This window comes from Oncorhynchus mykiss, chromosome 8 (genome assembly GCF_057628025.1).
Source record: "Oncorhynchus mykiss isolate SJ-2025 chromosome 8, ASM5762802v1, whole genome shotgun sequence".
Lineage (NCBI taxonomy): Eukaryota > Metazoa > Chordata > Actinopteri > Salmoniformes > Salmonidae > Oncorhynchus > Oncorhynchus mykiss.
This window is the reverse complement of record NC_143029.1, coordinates 53,555,935-53,576,641: the sequence shown is the minus strand read 5'-3', so window position 1 is coordinate 53,576,641 and position 20,707 is coordinate 53,555,935. Positions and strand designations below refer to the sequence as shown.

General features: G+C 41.4%; 1 protein-coding gene across 1 annotated transcript; it reads left to right on the top strand.

The window, feature by feature from the left end:
• Positions 1-5,954: 5,954 nt before the first annotated feature.
• LOC110530083 (bcl-2-related ovarian killer protein homolog A) lies at positions 5,955-17,439 on the top strand. Its single transcript, XM_021612881.3, has 5 exons — positions 5,955-6,392; positions 8,017-8,328; positions 9,068-9,196; positions 13,858-14,021; positions 14,718-17,439. Exons 2-5 carry the CDS (start codon positions 8,121-8,123, stop codon positions 14,841-14,843), a joined length of 627 nt encoding a protein of 208 aa, XP_021468556.2. The 5' UTR covers positions 5,955-6,392; positions 8,017-8,120; the 3' UTR covers positions 14,844-17,439.
• Positions 17,440-20,707: the final 3,268 nt, after the last annotated feature.

The window sequence follows — 20,707 nt, the reverse complement described above, 5'->3', positions numbered from 1 at the left end:
CCAAAACTCCATGATGCTTCTGCAAGAAGGAAGTACAGGGAGTGAACGTTTAATTAGCACCTCGAGCACAAGAGAGGGAGAGCGGGAGCAGGCATGACACACATCAAACTCTGCTCCTTGTAGCACCGAATCCGCTCCTTCATTTTTTAAAACGTCATCCTTTCTCTCTTCAGTTCTTTCAAACTCCATGTCACTCTCATCAGTTTCACGTTCTGAGCTACTGAAGTATGGTTTTCGATTTTCTACTTGACACCCAAAATCTTCTCTTTCCCAAAGGTTTAACTTGTACCCTCGACCTTTCCCCCATCTTCTTCCTTGTCAGTTTCACCTTTCGAACTGCTGTAGCACTCCTCTCTTTTTCTAGGTTTTTTCCCCCTTTGTTTCTTCAACTTTTCCACTTTCTTCCACAAGTCCTTCCTCATTAGCTACTGAAATACGTTTTTTAATTTTTGTACTTGACACCTATCAACCTCCCGTCCCCGTCCTCTATATTTGAAACCCCCCAATCCTACGAGGTGTAATCATACCTTTCTGGAACTCACCTGCGGTTGTGCACCTGACATCTTTCTCCATAAGGTCTTCTTCTTTGGTATCATGGCGTTCGCACATTTTGTTTGTGCATGACGTCATCTACTCTGCAGTAGTGTGTGGTCGATCACATTAGATTTAGTGATGCACAAAAAAAAAAGGAAGGGGGAAAGGAAAAAAATTGCACCACCAACTAACCCTACACTACACCGCTATTACATACCACCAACTAACCCTAGACTTATTACATACTACATACTACTTATTACATATTACATACCACCAACTAACCCTACACTTATATACCACTATTTCATAATTTAAAAAAATGAAACACCCCATTACACTACTTTAACCCTAACTGACCCTACACCAGGCCAACGGCCTGGGAGGAAGGGACTCAATACACCTTGTAACTCTCAAACACCCAAGTACTTATCCGCAGCTGCTATCACAACATATATTTTCTATGATTGACAATGTATGCTAAGAAGGCAACCTTATTGAAGCACAAATTCCTACCACTCTGTATTGGCCTAGGCCTAGTAACCACGCTTGAACCATCATCCTCTACTCACCTTCTGTTCTACTCGGACCTTGGCAACCTCAACCTGTCTCTCTCGCACCAGTTACTTCTGATCCCCAGCCACATGGACACACCCACAATTGAAACCATTTGTTTTTCTCCCCACCAACACTACTCATTCCTTTGTTCCGTCTCGGGAATCAAATCCAATTGTATTCATCACATGCTTTGTAAACAACAACAACACTAACAGTGAAACGCTTACACACGGGCCCTTACCAACAATGCAGAGAGAAAGAAAATAGAGAAACAATAGCAAAGTAATAATAAAATATAGAATAATAATAAAAGTAGACCAAAGTGAAGGGAGAAAAAAAACAAATGCAAAGAAAACCAGTGAAGGAATCTACTGTTGAGAAATAATATAAATGTAAAACATGTAATAATAAAAGTATCTGTGTTATCTAGTGGAAATCGCTCTGTCATTTCATGGTTGCAAAAATTCTACAGGATTTGCTCAATTTCAGTTTATGTGAGAAGACAAGCACTGAATAGTGTGTGGAATCATTGTACCATCTAAAATGCTGTGAAATAGATTTTCAATAACCAAAAATATTGTTTGTACAGCTGTTTGAAGCTGGTGGACCAAAACCACTGTTTGAACCTGGTGGACCAAAACCACTGTTTGAAGCTGGTGGACCAAAACCACTGTTTGAACCTGGTGGACCAAAACCACTGTTTGAACCTGGTGGACCAAAACCACTGTTTGAACCTGGTGGACCAAAACCACTGTTTGAACCTGGTGGACCAAAACCACTGTTTGAACCTGGTGGACCAAAACAACTGTTTGAACCTGGTGGACCAAAACCACTGTTTCAACCTGGTGGACCAAAACCACTGTTTCAACCTGGTGGACCAAAACCACTGTTTGAACCTGGTGGACCAAAACCACTGTTTGAACCTGGTGGACCAAAACCACTGTTTGAAGCTGGTAGACCAAAACCAGTTTTGGTCCACAGCTGTAAAAAATATATTTTTTGTTATTGAAAAGATACAGTGCCTTGCGAAAGTATTCGGACCCTTGAACTTTGCGACCTTTTGCCACATTTCAGGCTTCAAACATAAAGATATAAAACTGTATTTTTTTGTGAAGAATCAACAACAAGTGGGACACAATCATGAAGTGGAACGACATTTATTGGATATTTCAAACTTTTTAAACAAATCAAAAACTGAAAAATTGGGCGTGCAAAATTATTCAGCCCCCTTAAGTTAATACTTTGTAGCGCCACCTTTTGCTGCGATTACAGCTGTAAGTCGCTTGGGGTATGTCTCTATCAGTTTTGCACATCGAGAGACTGACATTTTTTCCCATTCCTCCTTGCAAAACAGCTCGAGCTCAGTGAGGTTGGATGGAGAGCATTTGTGAACAGCAGTTTTCAGTTCTTTCCACAGATTCTCGATTGGATTCAGGTCTGGACTTTGACTTGGCCATTCTAACACCTGGATATGTTTATTTTTGAACCATTCCATTGTAGATTTTGCTTTATGTTTTGGATCATTGTCTTGTTGGAAGACAAATCTCCGTCCCAGTCTCAGGTCTTTTGCAGACTCCATCAGGTTTTCTTCCAGAATGGTCCTGTATTTGGCTCCATCCATCTTCCCATCAATTTTAACCATCTTCCCTGTCCCTGCTGAAGAAAAGCAGGCCCAAACCATGATGCTGCCACCACCATGTTTGACAGTGGGGATGGTGTGTTCACAGCTCATCACCCTGTTGCTTTTACGCCAAACATAACGTTTTGCATTGTTGCCAAAAAGTTCAATTTTGGTTTCATCTGACCAGAGCACCTTCTTCCACATGTTTGGTGTGTCTCCCAGGTGGCTTGTGGCAAACTTTAAACAACACTTTTTATGGATATCTTTAAGAAATGGCTTTCTTCTTGCCACTCTTCCATAAAGGCCAGATTTGTGCAATATACGACTGATTGTTGTCCTATGGACAGAGTCTCCCACCTCAGCTGTAGATCTCTGCAGTTCATCCAGAGTGATCATGGGCCTCTTGGCTGCATCTCTGATCAGTCTTCTCCTTGTATGAGCTGAAAGTTTAGAGGGACGGCCAGGTCTTGGTAGATTTGCAGTGGTCTGATACTCCTTCCATTTCAATATTATCGCTTGCACAGTGCTCCTTGGGATGTTTAAAGCTTGGACAATCTTTTTGTATCCAAATCCGGCTTTAAGCTTCTTCACAACAGTATCTCGGACCTGCCTGGTGTGTTCCTTGTTCTTCATGATGCTCTCTGCGCTTTTAACGGACCTCTGAGACTATCCCAGTGCAGGTGCATTTATACGAAGACTTGATTACACACAGGTGGATTGTATTTATCATCATTAGTCATTTAGGTCAACATTGGATCATTCAGAGATCCTCACTGAACTTCTGGAGAGAGTTTGCTGCACTGAAAGTAAAGGGGCTGAATAATTTTGCACGCCCAATTTTTCAGTTTTTTGTTTGTTAAAAAAGTTTGAAATATCCAATAAATGACGTTCCACTTCATGATTGTGTCCCACTTGTTGGTGATTCTTCACAAAAAAATACAGTTTTATATCTTTATGTTTGAAGCCTGAAATGTGGCAAAAGGTCGCAAAGTTCAAGGGGGCCGAATACTTTCGCAAGGCACTGTATATCACAGCGATTTAGATGGTACGCTATTCAGGAATGTCATCAGGGTTCATTTCCACACACAAACACACACGGTTTAGGTTTGTGTATAGTCAACGCTTTGTTATTAAAAGAGTATTGTGCCTCTCATTCAGATCTGCCATGCACACCTCTGCTAGCAACACTAGCACTGCCCCAGTCAGCTTCTTACTGTGTTGCCAGCACAAGGCCCATCAAGACAGGAGGTCACGTTTTTGTCTTGGACCACGGTCGATGGAAAGAGCCCATGAGAACAGCCATTGATGGGGTCCTGGCCAAGCACCATGGTGAGAAAGACAGCCTGAATCCTGAAGCAGGTGGATGGGGATGATGCTGCCCTAGTGCAGAGTACATGCAATGACCCAAACAGCATCCTGCACCCTACCGCAAGGCAGCATATCTCCAGGCATGTGAAACATCTGGCCAAGCATAAGAACATCAGCTCTGCTCTTAACACCAGCACAGAGAAGCTCCTGGACACACAGGAGCGGTGGCAGCGTCTTACTGCAGAGAGTGAAACGGTCACTGTTCCAGTCACACCCCAGGCACCTGCTCCAGTAAACTCACCAGGGGTGTGTCCTCCCCAGGATGCCCCTCTGCCACAGGTTGCAGTCGAGAGGATGGTGAAAGAGATCAGCAGTTAAAAGGGGGCAGTGAGGAAGCCGCAAACAGAGGAAAAGAGGAAAGAGAAAATCCTCAGAGCAGCATCCCTCAGGCTGTCTGAGCAGGTTTTGCCACCAGCCACTGAAACAAGGCCCCAACAGCCCAGACATAAATATCAGCTTTCCTGGAGTGTCAGGAAAATGTATCTACTGCCTAGCCAAAGTGTTTTCCCTGTACCATGCACAGGGCATGATGACAGATGACCTGGAGGGATTTCCAACAATCTGCTTTTTATGAGACTGAAAAGCAGAGATGGGTGGTGAAAAGTGGAAGTGACTCTGTAGTCACACACACACACACACACACACACACACACACACACACACACACACACACACACACACACACACACACACACACACACACACACACACACACACACACAGGAGCTTTTCATCTATTTCCATTGAAGGAAGTGGTTTGGATTCATGTTTGATTAGTATTTATGTAGTACCTTTGAAATACTACATATTACATTACTGAACCCCACCACACATACCTTTCCAAATGAAATCATTACCCTTATGTAAATCAATTGATTAATCTTAAGTAATAAAGTCATGTTTAATTGTCATTGATGGGGAGTAGTGAACTTCATGTATTTCAACTAGTAATCTACCTACATTTTGTAGTAACTTGGTGGTTGTTGAACTCAATTTAACTCAATGTAATTTTTGACATGTAGAGGTGTAGCTAACTACTGGAACTACACACAACTTTTTTTGCAGAAAGAAAATTAAATATGGGTGAAGTAGGCAATAACTTATTTCCTTTTTTTAGCACCAGACCTGCCTAATTCTCACTTGAAACATAGATTTTGTGTTTAATAGGCGAAATGACACATTCTGTTAACATCTGACTTCAAAATGATCTGTTCTTGCAATTTGTAGTCTGACATTATATATTTAGATATGATACTTTTCCCACTAAGTAGTGTTGATGCAATGAACTACTTTTACAAAGTAACTTGAGTTTTAAGGAAACCATATTTTTCTTAAGTGTAGATTTAGTGTATCTTCACTTCTTCCAGTAATAAGTAATTGGCATAATCTTCGTAAAGTACATTTTCTGAGTAGCTTCCCCAACACTGTTTATTGTTATGGCCTACATTTGGAATGTGGAGAGCAATGTTTGCGTGTAAGGACTAAGGAGCTGGTTTCTATTTCTAATCCTTTTAACCCATTGGGATTAAAGGTGCGCCACTCCTGGCCCCTTTGTCTTTGGGACGAGTTAAATATAGAGATAATACATGGTGTTTTGTCCGGTATAGGTAGACTAAACAATGGTAACAGTGGCATTGGTGTTCAATCAATAACCTTATAAATGGATTATACCCAGTAGGCCTATGAGATCGTTATTTTATTGAGTTGCAGGCTAGCCTATTTGTTAGGTCTTTATTTAAATACAATTTAGAATGCGATTCATTCAGATAACCAAGACATATGATACAACTAATTATATGAATATGAATGAATTTTCATGGTTATTATGTTAAAGCAGACACAAATACATGCTCCGTTTATAAAGGTTATGACTGTGGCCAAGGACCGCTGCGCTGCACAGAGAGTGGTTCAAAATACGTACTCTGCGCTTCCCGTCTCCTCCGCACAAATCAAATCGTTTGCCACGGAAAGAAGGAAATTGAAGAGCTGGTTTACCTTAAACTTGTTCAATGAATTTTGTCTTTACGGGCTAGTAGCTACATTAATCGCGGGGCTTATCTGCAGTTTGCCAAAGCGTTAGGTTTTAATTGTAGAAGGTTGCGAGTGCAAGACAAGGAATTCCATAAATTATATCCCCGTTGAGATGGGGTTGTTTGATTCGATTGTGACGACGGTAATGCAGACAGGAATTAGAATTTGAACATCGTATCCGAGAGGACTTGTCTTAGCTTGGCACCTGAGGAATGATTTGAATCCAATCAAAAAGTCGTCGTTGAATTCCCTGTGATGCGTGTCTTTCAGCAGGTGTCAGGTGAGTTCACTCTATCCTCGTTACTTATAATAAATACCCAGGTTAAAAGGTGTGATTGAGAATGAATGAGTAACGAAGAAGAAAATGCTATTTCACCGTAATTCTAAGCGATGCATATATGTTTAATACATTGGTATATTTTCGCAGTAAAATAAATGATGGGAAATGCTCTAAGCTAATTGTGCGGTTAATATAGCTTGTGACACATGTATACGTTTCTAATACACGTAGGGATATTAAATAATCGTAGGCTTATAATAATAATATTGTCTCATGCCCTGGGGTAGACCTTGATCATGACTCTCCTTTAAATAAGATTTTTGGGATGAAAGCGTCTTCTGTAGGGGGGAGTTTTGTTTAAAGAGCTGCAACGCTTGGTCTGAACATGAACATGAATCGCTTGTGGTACGGTTTTGGAAGAATAACAGCAATAAATTATTTTCAAAATACAAGGTTAAATTGACACATACATTTGATAGGATTCCCACATGGCCATATTCCCACGTTACAGGGCTTGTTTATGGAAGACATAATGGACTACCTGTGATAATTAGATATCTGTCTCCAAACATGTGTGAACTGAAGACGGATGCCACAAACGTTTTGTCACTGAAAAACAATGTAAGCTGCAACTGTGTTAAAACCGGTTTAAACAGTGTACACAGTAATTGTGTATTTTGCATTTGTGAAATTATTTTGATGTGATATGAAAGTAGAGGGATTATGTTTCTAGAACCATACTGCAATTGGGAATGGATTCTAGTTTAGTTGGAGAATGTGGCTGTTTTGGCTTCGAGGTAATTCGCCCTTTAAACAAAACAAGTAAAGTCCTTTATTCCAATAATGGGCTAGGCCAGGGGTTCCAAACTAATTTTGCCAAGGGGGCTGCATTTGGTCTTCAACGAGCATCACTGAAAATTGGTTATAGTTCCTTGCTGTCTAAATTTGCAAAAAAAATGTAGTCCTCTCTCCATTGTTTTTGGAATTATCTGTGCTATCTGAATGTCTAGATTTCATTTAGGTGATTATTCGCGAGCTGGACACAGTCAAGAAACTGTATGAATGTATGTTTCAGATACATGTTAGAGGTGAGGTTTTTGAAGTAATTTTTTTTTTAAGTATGCTTTGGCCACATATGAGTAGCCTACAGGATGAGTCAACAACATTATTTGGGTATAAGTTAACAGAATATGAACTTTTAAGTGAGATTTTCACTGGACAGTAACTTTAATTCCAGGTTTTAGATGCTAACCCCATCCCCAAATGAAAACTAAACATGGATTCCATGTTGTGATCTCACTTTGCGTGCACACCTGTCTGTTTCACACCTGTTTGTCTAGCTAATCAGCCTCGCAATACGGGCTAGCTGGTACAGTCATTGGACCATGACTTATCTCGCAAGTTGTTGCTATGGAATGCCCTTAGAACACGTCTTATTCATAAAATAATTAATAAAGGTGTCTAAATTTGGGCTATGGCAAGTTTATGAATCATACAACCTACTTGAAGATGCATAAGAAAGTGGTGTATGATATTAAATCATGCATTTTTACCCATTTTTATTGTTTCATATATTCACAAATCTTTAATTTGATAAATACAAAACATTTGACTTTTTCAACAGATTGGAGATTTAGTTCATTGTAGTGGCTCCAGCTGAGAAGAACCACTCAGGCACTGATACACCAAAGTGATCAGGTTTTCCCTGATCAGAATCCTGCTTTGGAGATGGAGGTGATTCGTCGCTCCTCTGTGTTTGCAGCCGGGGTGATGGAAGCCTTTGACCATTCCCCGTCCGACAAAGAACTGGTGTCCCAGTCCAAGGCACTGTGTAGGGACTACATACACTCTAGGCTCAACATCTATGGGCTGGGCTCGTCCAAAACTCAGGTGGACTCAACTCTTTGTGAGGTGTCTGTCGTGCTTCTCTGTCTCGGTAAGAACCTGCTGCAAACTGTTACAAACTTAATGTACCAAAAAAATCCTGCATGTGCACCACTTGTCTTCAAATCTAGCATTTTACAGTATAGGTCAGTGCTTTGGAGCTGTGTTTCCCTTGAGATTCCCTATGTTCCCTGAATAGATTGGACACACTGTACTGGTTTTGTCCTCCACATGTATATTGCTTCTTTCTTGAGATTAAGGACAGGCAGCGGACTGACATGCATGACTGAGATAGGTATCAAAAAATGTCTGACAATCCGAGGTGAAGGCATTCAAGCTACGACATTGTTCAGTTTAGTAGGCTAACCAAGGCAGGTGAGGCAGGCCTAAATGCAAGATTTGAAGAGCAATGTAATATAGTGAGGTAATGTGGTCATCTACATTTACCAAAAGGTGGTGCAGGACCTGTCTGGACACTGGTGGGTTTATGGGCTTTGGCTGATTTGTTCAGCTTGGGTTGGGTTATGGCCGAGACGATGAATTTGTTTGCTAAGATTATTACAACAAATCTATAAAAGCTTGGACACAGAGCCCAAAAGATTGGGAACAACTGACCTATGACAGTTTCTCTGACCAGTCTGGTTTTCCTAATGCCCCTGTGCTTCAATGATTGTTTCAACGAAGTCAGTTTGTCATGAAGTTGTTAATTGGGTAGATAGACCTGTTGTTCTTTCTCAGTGCTACCCTGTCTCTAATTGTTCAGCCCTTGTGGTCCTTCCTGGTTTTCCTAGGTGATGAGCTGGAGTGCATGCGGCCGAGTGTCTACCGGAACGTGGCGAGACAGCTCAACATCTCAGTGGCCATGGAGACCACGGTATCCGATGCCTTTGTTGCCGTGGCAACAGATATATTTTCTGCAGGTGAACAGCTGCAAGGGAAGGGGCAGCAATTGTGGGGATAGATTTAGGAGGTTGATGTCGCGTAAGCCCTTTAAGAATCTGCACACGTATTTTCCCACGTTTTCCCATTGACATGCATGATTAACTCTTTCGTCCCAAGGTTTGGGAACAAATCTTAAGTTGATTTTTAAACCCTATGTGTTTGGGACCAAGCAATCCTACATGAGCTTTGAGGAATGTGTGTTTTGAGACAGGGCTACAAGATGCCCGGTTATTTGAAACTATTGCTTCTTGCAACACTTTGTTGAGCATTGTTTTTGTGACACATTTTTCACCCAGTAGCATCATTTACCATAAATATGAGAGGATGTACTCCCTAAAGACAGAGTTCTGAAAATGTACCAAAAAACACGTACCCATGTCTTCTCTTTGTCCGTCTACACACGAGAACATTGGGTGTCTGGAACAACTGTTCTATTCCGTCACTGGTACATACAGTCTCTGCTGTGTGAATGCATCTCACTGTACATCTTTGTCTGTTTACTTGACAAGTTGAAACTTTAACAGAAACATCACTAGTATACACAGTTTCTGCTACGGGACTTGCCACTCTGGCATGATTAAAGATAAAGAGTTATTCAATGTCACACATGAATTACTGCTACAGCACAGTATGAGTTCCCTGGACCGCATGAATAATAAGTCTCTCAAACTTGGCTCTATGTCTGGAAAGATAAAAATAGCCTCAATTTCAAGCATTTTCCTAGCTAACATTTTGGCTGAACTGTGACTGTTTTGACGTCACCAGGGGCATTTTTGGAACACCGTGGGATTCCTCCAGAGAGGAAAACAAACCACTGACCCAGGCAACGTTGGCCTTTAAGGGATGTGGGGTTCAACAGCTGTATATTTATCGGACTGAAAAGATAAGCGACATTCTTTACATGCGATGATTTGCAATAGAGAATAAGGATGTTATGTCAATCAAATGCTGCACTAAGGCAAACGGACCATAATGGATCATAGTCGCAGGTTTGATCACGATTCGTGGTTCAAAAACTCTTGAAATGAAGGGTTCCGACATCCAGTAATACACCATTATGTGACATAATTGGTTTCTACATTTGATGAGGAAGTACTTTGGCGACACTTTTCGCCGCTAGACACTATTTGGGGTGTTTTTTTCCAGTCCCCCCTACATCATTCTGATTGATGAGAGGTGTTTCAGACATAATTATGCCCTAGAGCGTTATTTATAAACAATTGTGCCGGGAGAGTTGAACCAATCGTTTGATTGAGCCAGCTGTCTAATCTACAAAAAATTGAATGGAGTCATGTTTTGTCGCAATTGTTGTGGCCGTTGTGTTTTAGCCAATTGCACGGTCTCACTAGGATGAGTAGATGTGGTTGTCCTTGTTCAACAGAGCCACTGAACTTAACGGCGCTCCTATCTGCCAGGACATTGAAGGATATCTAGGGTGACTCGTTTTCCCTGGCTTTGTAAAGACTACAGCCTGACGGGAGCCATGCTTCCTTGTCCAATTGTGTTCCCACCCTTGAAGGCATCCTGAAATCGCTATCAATTCTGGATATTGTGGTTTGCTTACAACCAGGAAATGTAGATGGCCTGTTTTTCTACCGGTGAGACGCAGAAACATATGTGTGTAGTGAGACAATTCTCGATTTTTTATGACCCATATAATATGTTAATAACATATTAATGGACATACCTCAGGAGGCTGAAGAAATTTGGCTTGTCACCAAAAGCACTCACAAACTTCTACAGATGCACAATCAAGAGCATCCTGTCGGGCTGTATCACCGCCTGGTACGGCAACTGCTCCGCCCACAACCGTAAGGCTCTCCAGAGGGTAGTGCGGTCTGCACAACGCATCACCGGGGGCAAACTACCTGCCCTCCAGGACACCTACACCACCCGATGTCACAGGAAGGCCATAAAGATCATCAAGGACAACAACCACCCGAGCCACTGCCTGTTCACCCCGCTATCATCCAGAAGGCGAGGTCAGTACAGGTGCATCAAAGCAGGGACTGAGAGACTGAAAAACAGCTTCTATCTCAAGGCCATCAGACTGTTAAACAGCCACCACTAACATTGAGTGGCTGCTGCCAACACACTGACTCAACTCCAGCCACTTTAATAATGGGAATTGATGGAAATTGATGGAAATATATCACTAGCCACTTTAAACAATGCTACTTAATATAATGTTTACATAGAATACATTATTCATCTCATATGTATATGTATATACTGTACTCTATATCATCTACTGCATCTTTATGTAATACATGTATCACTAGCCACTTTAAACTATGCCACTTTGTTTACATACTCATCTCATATGTATATACTGTACTCGATACCATCTACTGCATCTTGCCTATGCCGTTCTGTACCATCACTCATTCATATCTTTATGTACATATTCTTTATCCCTTCACACTTGTGTGTATAAGGTAGTAGTTTTGGAATTGTTAGGTTAGATTACTCGTTGGTTACTACTGCATTGTCGGAACTAGAAGCACAAGCATTTCGCTACACTCGCATTAACATTTGCTAACCATGTGTGTGTGACAAATACATTTGATTTGATGCATTGAAAGAGCAGCTTTCTCTTGTACACTTCCTGCCAAGTGCACCAACCAAGCTTGCTTCCCCCAAATGTGCCCCAGTTCTCGCTCTTCCACTCCTCTCCCTTCCCTCCATCTTCTTCTTATACCTAGACAATCTTCTCTCTATTCTGGGCTGTGTTGTCTCACATCAGGGTCAGATCTCTGTAGGGAGTTAGACATTGCGAGTACAGTCCTGTCCCAGAGGGAGTTACCTTATTTAAACCTTCCCAGAAGTCTGTAGAGCCAAGCCACAGGTCAGTCAGTTCAGGCAAACAAAACGGCTTAAAGGAGGCTAATGCCATTAGCCTCGCTATTGCATCACAGCCATAACAAGGGTGGCACCCGAACGGCTTTAATAGGAAACAAGTGACCTCTTTGATGTGAAGCTCTGATGCGGTCGCAACCATCACTTGCTCTTTCTCTCTATTAGCTAATACTGTACAGTAGACTTCTGAATTATGTAGTGTCTTGGGACTGCATATGTGCACTAAACTGGAGCATGTAGATATAGGTAACTGCCAAACTAAAGGAACCCCAAAACAGTATCTTAAAGTAACTGCCTAGTGCACGTCTCACTTTTTAAACGTCGTATTCTGTTAACTCGTACCAAATAATGATGTTGACTCGTTTTATACTTGTGTTTGTGGCCAAAGCACAAATGGGGGGGGGGGGGGGGGCATTTAAAAAAAAACACCTCAAAACTTGTTTCTCAAACCGGCCATTTCAAAAATGCTTGCTCTTTCCTCATAGAACATGATTTCAACTTCATGAGGAGGATGAGCTGTCCAATCAATGGTCTACTTGCGTGATTATTTTTAATGACTGGTATACGCCCATACCATTCTGTTGTTGGGGGTACGTACACACCATTCCAACACAGAAAAGCAGCTTTTTAACATGCTTCGTTACCATTTTCTGGATGGAAAACTATTTCACTTGTATTTCATAGAAATCTGGAAACACTGGGCAGTTACTTTAATTGGGTGTCTGGCTGCCAGAGCAGCTTCAATGCCCCTTGGCATAGATTCTACTAGTGTCTGGAATTCTATTCGGGGAATGCAACACCATTCTTCCACAAGAAATTCTATAATTTGGTGATTTTGCTGATGGTGGTGTCAAACCCTGTCCCAGGTGCCGATCCAGAATCAAAAATGTGGGAAGAAGTCAATGGGTGTGAATACTTTCCGAATGCACTGTATAGCCTTTTGTGTAATTCCTTGCCCTGCTGAGTTTCTGCTTACCGCCAGGGTGTGATATTTTACGCACCAGCACATAATCTAGTCTTTTACGCATACAACTCTGACAGAGTATCCCTTTACGCACAGTCTTTGTATACATTCCTGTGCACTATTTTTCATGTTGCATTTATTTTTCATATTATTTCACATGTTGCCTCTATACGCTGATGTGATAATGTTGTACATGTGTTTACACATTTATTTACGTGTCATGTGACATTTACCTGATCCCCACCTCTATTTCTAAAACTATTTAATACATTTTTCAATATGGCTGTAACATAACAAAATGTGGAAAAAGTTAAGGGGTCTGAATACTTTCCCGAATGCAATGTACACGGCAGACCAATCCGAACTCCTCTCTCGGCATGTCCAGCCAATCCCTTATCTAAGCCAATCATGGCTAGCGGGAAGGTTCCTGTATTTTTCCGTAGCTAAACTATAACTAGACTCGCAATTTAACAATTTGATTTGTATTTACAGTTGCGACACAAGTTTGTTATTAAGTCACATGAAAGTTCACATGTTCCAGAAGGCATTTCTGCCGAAAAAACACATGTTTACGTTCACATGCCTCTCCTGTGAAGTAGTGACACATATGCCTAGTTTCCTGAAACGATTCACAAATACATTTTTGAATTGGGACTGGTTAACTACAATGCACACTTATTTGGAGTCTACTGTTTTGATATTAGCTAAGTACTTTTCATTAATGCTTTAGTATTGCAATAAAAAAGTATGAAGCATCAAGATCCCCTACACCACAATCAGCCAACTAATCTGTGATTCTCTCTCTCCTGTCCATAGGCATCACATGGGGTAAGGTAGTATCTATGTATGCCGTGGCCGGCGCTCTGGCGGTGGACTGTGTACGTCAGAACCAGCCTGCTACGGTCCAAACCATAGTGGACAGTCTGGGTCAGTTTGTCCGTAAGAACCTGGCCCCTTGGCTGAAGAAACGTGGAGGATGGGTGAGTGACTGGACTGTTATTGTTGCTGGACTGTTGTTGCTGACCAAGGGACAGTTTTTTTTTGTTTTGTAACTACCACATAGTTGTGGCTTAAGTAAAAGGAAGATTATTGAATCCGCATTCTGGATTTTGATTTGACTTATTAGGATCCCCATTAGCCGACACCAATGGCAACAGCTAGTGTCCTCCACCCCATCAGAGATCTGTATATAATGACAAGATGCTCATGTCTCCGCCTAAAAATGGGATGTCGTTGTCCCAAATGCGGGAAGGCAGGGGACAAGCTTAGATCCAAAATTAGCCCATAAGCCCATAGGGCTAATTTTGGACAGTTTGGAGAGAGTGAAACCTTTTGCTTCGCCTCTTCCTCTCTGCCTCCATGTCGTTTTTTGAATTACACTGATGTGAGTAGTTTCCCTATGTTGCCCTCTACTGGTTCCCAGGGGAAGCACATGGGCAACATATAACCAACAATTTTTTGTTTTCTTCTCAATTGAAGGAACATTGATTCCTTACATCCTCCTTCTCCAAAAAAAATGTTGTCCTTCCCTCTGACCTTCTCCTCTAATGTGTTTTTGAGAAGGAAGAAAGGCTAGAGGACACAAGGCATTTAGGAAATAATGATATGTGGGACAAGTGTGTCCTGAAAGTTTCCAACTGTGACCTTTCCAATGTGACCTCTTTGTCTTTTTCCAGACCGACATTAAGAAATGTGTGGTGAAGTTAGATGCCGTTCCTCAGACCCATTGGCTGTCTCCCGTTGCCGAATCCTGCAAGCACTTTCTGTCAACACTGTACATCTACATTATGAAGGAGCCATGAAGGAATTGGGAGAGGAACTGTGGTTGAAAGGCCAAGAGCTCCAAGTCCTTGAATTTGAAGGCTCTGTGCTTCAGATGAACTAGACAGCAGACACCCTCTATCTTTTTGATGGAACACATTTTGTTAAGATTGGTGATGGCCATCTAAACAGTGACTCTCCTTCGTGCAGAGTGCAAGTCACAGTATCACATTTTGTATAATCATCATCAATTTAATCAACAATGACTGCTCTTCTTCCGAAGAGTAATCCCAGTTACCCGGAAGTAAAATTCTCGCGTACGTTTTCACTTCCCGGCCATGAGAGATTATACAAAGTGTAGTCACAGTCAATTTCATATACACATATCTTCAGTTCCGATGATCAACTTTTGCTCAAAGTACTTGTACAAAACCATGTATCTTTCAGTGTTGTAATATAGTTTCCGCTACCGTGTTGCAGTGAGTATGCGTACTGTGGTAGGTGCTCAAATCTCTGAAGTAAGATCCAGTCTGATGATAACTCAAGAATATCATCTGGGACTTTACACTGAAAAATGGACAAAGTGATAGCATCTGCTCTATGGACAAGAATGTGATGCTTTTTGCTGCACCCCTGTGAAGGACATATGAAATGTATGATGAGTAACTACTTTGTTGTGATGGGATGCAACAGTCTATCCAGGCTTTGTCCAAACTGTACAGTGCTGTTGATCTCAGGGGTGCATTCACTAGGAAGCAAACGAGCAGAAACGGGGAGGGATCTACCTTGCATTTTGTCCAATAAGAAACACTTTTGTTGCAAAATGTTTTGATACAGTGTGCACTAAGGAGTACGCCCCAGTTGTACCCCTCAATATGTACCATTGAGTACAAAAGACAGAATGATGCCTATTCTATTTCTTTGAGACTTTTTAAATACTATCTTTAACTAATGTATTTTATTGGGAAACTGTAGTGATGATGATTGAATCTGTATCTCTTTACAGCATCTTTCCTGTGGTCACTTGCAATATTTACTTAAAAAATTGCTGCATTGGACCTTTATCTCAATATCAAATCATTTCTGGATAACAATTTAGTACCTTATTGTGATTATTTTCAATTAAAATTGTCCAAATGAAACAGCTTCTTAGCAAAGAGCAATTCCTCAAGCAAAAAATGTTGCTGTCTGGTAGTGGTCTGAGTGGGGAGGGGAAAACTAGTTGTTATTGGCAGAGAGGTTTGTAACTTTTATTTATTTATGGTGACGTTACCAGGCAGGCCAAAACTCCATCCCTCCAAAACAGGCTGACATTTCAGGCAGTCTTTTCAAACAGCTCTTACACTAAAAAAAAGTGCATTATCATAATTTTCACAATTTCACAGTGTTATTCCAACCTCCGTGTCAAAATATATATATATATAACGCACAGTGAACTCTAATTCGTGACTACACTGGGCCTTTAATATTGAGCTTTTATATGCAAAATAAACGTAACACTATCGAGATAATGGTGTTGTAAACAGCGGAGCAAAATCATCACAATTAGATCATTTTAATTGTTCAAATCAATCCAATTGTATTGGTCACATACAGATGGTTAGCAGATGTTAATGCGAGTGTAGCGAAATGCTTGTAAACAATGTACGAAATAATACATATAAAAACAAATAACTGCCTAGTTTTCTAAGGACCTGAAGCGAAGCGAACATCTCTGTCGGCGCCATCAAGGAGTTTCATTTGTTTTTATTCAACAGATCCATTTGGGTTCAATACAGCCTTTGTGGGAAGGACACAACCTGGTTTATGGTAGCATTAAATTAAGTGCTTCATACTGAACTCATACAAAACATTACAAATGATTTGTAGAAAAAACATCACCCGTTTCAGTGATACATAGTTTTTTTTCTTCAAATGTTACTCTCACGCACTCCCCATGAGACACATGCATTTGATCCTCTTATCTCACACACATTGAATAGTACTGCTTTCATAATTCTAATTAGTCCATTGTGTAGTCAGTGTGTTATTTTCTCGACTGTTCTCCAAATTGTATTGAGATCGGAGCATCTGAACCTGCAATTTAACACCACGAGCCAACCTGGTCTCAGAGCATTTCATATTATTTTGTAGAAAGAAGACGAGTAGGCAGCCGTGAACTATTAACATAATATATTTACAAAATAATAAATATGGGAACAGTCAGCCGAGTATCAGGACGCACAACTGCAACGCGTTTTGTCTACTAGAGTCTTCGTCAGGCAGCGTTGTGGACGGAAGCTGACGTGTCTCTCGAAATAGAGGTGGGGACAGGTAAATGTCACATGACAAGTAAACTATATGAAAAACACCTGCAACAGTATCACATCAGCGTATAGAGGTGCGTAAAATTCATTGCATAAAAACACAGGAAGCATACCATGGCGGAAATCAGAAACTCATCAGAGCAAGGAATTACACAAAAGGCTACACACTGCATTCAGAAAGTTTTCAGACCCCTTGACTTTTTCCACATTTTTGTCCCTCACCTACACACAATACCCCATAATGACAAAGCGAAAACAGGTTTTTAGAATAATTGGCAAAAGTATTTAAAAAAATTAATAATAAAAATACCAATTGTGATGAGACTTGAAATTGAGCTCAGTTGCATCCTGTTTCCATTGATCATCCTTGAGATGTTTCTACAACTTGATTGGAGTCCACCTGTGGTATATACTGTATTATTGACTGTATGTTTGTTTATTCCATGTGTAACTTTGTGTCGTTGTATGTGTCAAACTGCTTTGCTTTATCTTGGCCAGGTCGCAGTTGTAAATGAGAACTTGTTGGAAAGGCACACATTTGTCTATATAAGGTCCCACAGTTGACAGTGCATGTCAGAGCAAAAACAAGCCATGAGGTTGAAGGAATTGTCCGTAGAGCTCCGAGACAGGTCTGTGTCTCGACACAATCCTGGGGAAGGGTACAAAACAATTTCTGCAGCATTGAAGGTCCCCAAGAACACAGTGGCCTTCATCATTCTTAAATGGAAGATGTTTGGAACCCCCAAGACTCTTCTTAGAGCTGGCCACCCCAGCCAAACTGAGAAATCAGGGGAGAAGGGCCTTGGTCAGGGAGGTGACCAAGAACCCGATGGTCACTCTGACAGAGCTCCAGAGTTCCTCTGTGGAGATGGGAAAACCTTCCAGAAGGGCAGCCATCTCTGCAGCCAATCAGGCCTTTATGATAGAGTGGCCGGACAAAAGCTGTACATGGGGTCCTGGCCAGGGCATGGGCATGTGGAGTTGACTGCTGTCCAGTCAGGTCTCCTTACTCTTTCTCCTTCAGCCCTCTAGAGGAGATAACACCAGCTTAGGTGTTGAACTGACATGAAAAGGTTGCAGGTTCAAGTCCCACTTGGTCTACCCCCTGAATTTGCTGCAGGATATGCATGTATAGGCTAGGTCTAGGCTTGGAGTTTGAACAGTCCAATACCTGAGATTTGTGCCATAACGAAGGCTACTCTGTTGCATTCTGAGGAAGCCACATTCCCCGTGTATTGATTTCTTATTCTCAGCATTGAACCTGCAGAACAGGGAAAATGTATGTACACGTGATTACAGTTATAGGTCCATGCAGTATTGCACTGTGACAGAATACAAACAAACGCTTTTCAATAGGGCAAAAAATCAGAGTAGGCTAAGCCACCTTAACAGGTGAGTAGGCAGCCTATCCTTGTGTAGAATTATTTTTGTTAGGCCTGCTGTACAGTACTCAGCTGTCAGTGGCAGTCAAACTCACAAAGTTGATGACTGGTTGGCCCACATGTGATAAGTGCAGAGTCTCGGTGTAGCGGAAAGGTGGAATTGAGGAGAAGGAGCCCTCTCCTGGCTTGTCGGACTCCCAGACCCTGAGAAGCCAGTTCAACGCCAGCAGCTTGGGGTTCACTTCAGGTATGTGGGAATACAAGGGCTTTCAATGAGGACACTATACAGTGCATTCGGAAAGTATTCAGTATGACTTTCCCCCCCCAAAATTACGTTAGTCATATTCTAAAATGTAGTCAATTATTTTTTCCCCTCATCAATCTACACACAATACCCCATAATGGTAAAACAAAAACTGTTTTAAAGAAATGTTTGCTAATTTATAATACATTTTTTTTAAATCACATTTACATAAGTATTCAGACACAGTCTTCTTGGGCATGTCTCTACAAGCTTGGCACACCTGTATTTGGGGAGTTGCTCCCATTCTTCTCTGCAGATGCTCTCTGCAGATCCTCTCAAGCTCTGTCAGGTTGGATGGGGAGCGTGGCTGTACAGCTATTTTCAAGTCTTTCCAGAGATGTGCGATTGGGTTCAAGTCCGGGCTCTGTCTGGGCCACTCAAGGACATTCAGAGACTTGTCCCGAAGCCACTCCTGTGTTGTCTTAGCTTCCTCCCTGCTTTTGAAAGACATCCCCACAGCATGACGCTGCCATCAACATGCTTCACCGTAGGGATGGTGCCAGGTTTTCTCCAGAAGTGATGCTTGGCATTCAGGACAAATTCAATCTTGGTTTCATCAGACCAGGGAATCTTGTTTCTCATGGTCTGAGTCCTTTAGGTGTCTTTTGGCAAACTCCAAGCGGACTGTCATGTGCCTTTTACTGAGGAGTGGCTTCTGTCTGGCCACTCTACCATAATGGCCTGATTGGTGGAGTGCTGCAGAGATGGTCATTCACTGGAAGGTTCTCCCATCTCCACAGAGGAACTCTGGAGCTCTGTCAGAGTGACCATCTGGTTCCTGGTCACCTTCCTGACCAAGGCCCTTCTCCCCCGATTGCTCAGTTTGGCCAGGTGGCCAGCTCTAGGAAGAGTCTTGGTGGTTCCAAACTTCTTCCATTTAAGAATGATGGAGCCAACTTTGTTCTTGGGGACCTTCAATGCTATAGACATTGGTACTCTGACAAAAGTTTGTGCTTTGACACAATCCTGTCTCAGAGCTCTAGGGACAATTCCTTCGACCTCATGGCTTATTTTTGCTCTGACATGCACTGTCAACTGCTGGGCCTTATATAGACAGGTGTGTTCCTTTCCAAATCATGTCGAATCAATTGAATTTACCACAGGTGGACTCCAATCAATTTGTCGAAACATTGGAAACAGGATGCACCTGAGCTCAATTTCGAGCCTCATAGCAAAGTGTCTGAATACTTATGTAAATAAGGTATTTCTGTTATGGAATTTTTATACATTTGCAAACATTTCTAAAAACCTTTTTCACTTTGTCATTGTGGGGTATTGTGTGTAGATTGATGAGGGGGGAAAACTATTTAATCAATTTTAGAATAAGGCTGTAACGTAACAAATTGTGGAAAAACTCAAGGGGTCTGAATACTTTCCGAATGCACTGTATGCGTCATTTGCGTATCCTACCAGTCAACCATGGCACGTATATGACGTAGCCTATGAATACAATCATAGTGAATAAATACACTCGTAGTGTAAGACAACTGTTGCTTGGGACGTTTGTTATTGACATCTTGAATCTAACCTTATAGCCACCCTACATGAAGAGCGATGTCAGAAGTAATGTATGTTAAAACAATTGAAAGGTATATCCACAAGTTAAGTTGTATCGAGTTGGTTTGCTGTTGACATTGAAGATACATCCAGACGCAGTTCATTCATTTGCAACATTGTAGTGATACAATGTTTCACCGTTGGAATTTAGATGTAAAAAATTGTCTAAACATCAGAATGTTACCATGGTTACTCCATGGGATATCAGTCTGAAAGAAGTTAATGTAAAAAAGACGCAAAGTCTCTACAAGCCAGAATGTTGAATAAAATGATATTTAAACATACTTTACCCGTTGTCTGTGCTGTTGGTCCTTTTGTCAGTGGTTTTATGACGTTTTTATGTGTATAACATGATG

Bases quoted from the DNA above. Each gene is read 5' to 3' on its own strand.
- LOC110530083 (XM_021612881.3), top strand. From the start codon at position 8,121: ATGGAGGTGATTCGTCGCTCCTCTGTGTTTGCAGCCGGGGTGATGGAA. The intron at 8,329-9,067 runs GTAAGAACCTGC...TGGTTTTCCTAG, and splicing joins TGTCGTGCTTCTCTGTCTCG to GTGATGAGCTGGAGTGCATG. The intron at 14,022-14,717 runs GTGAGTGACTGG...GTCTTTTTCCAG, and splicing joins TGAAGAAACGTGGAGGATGG to ACCGACATTAAGAAATGTGT.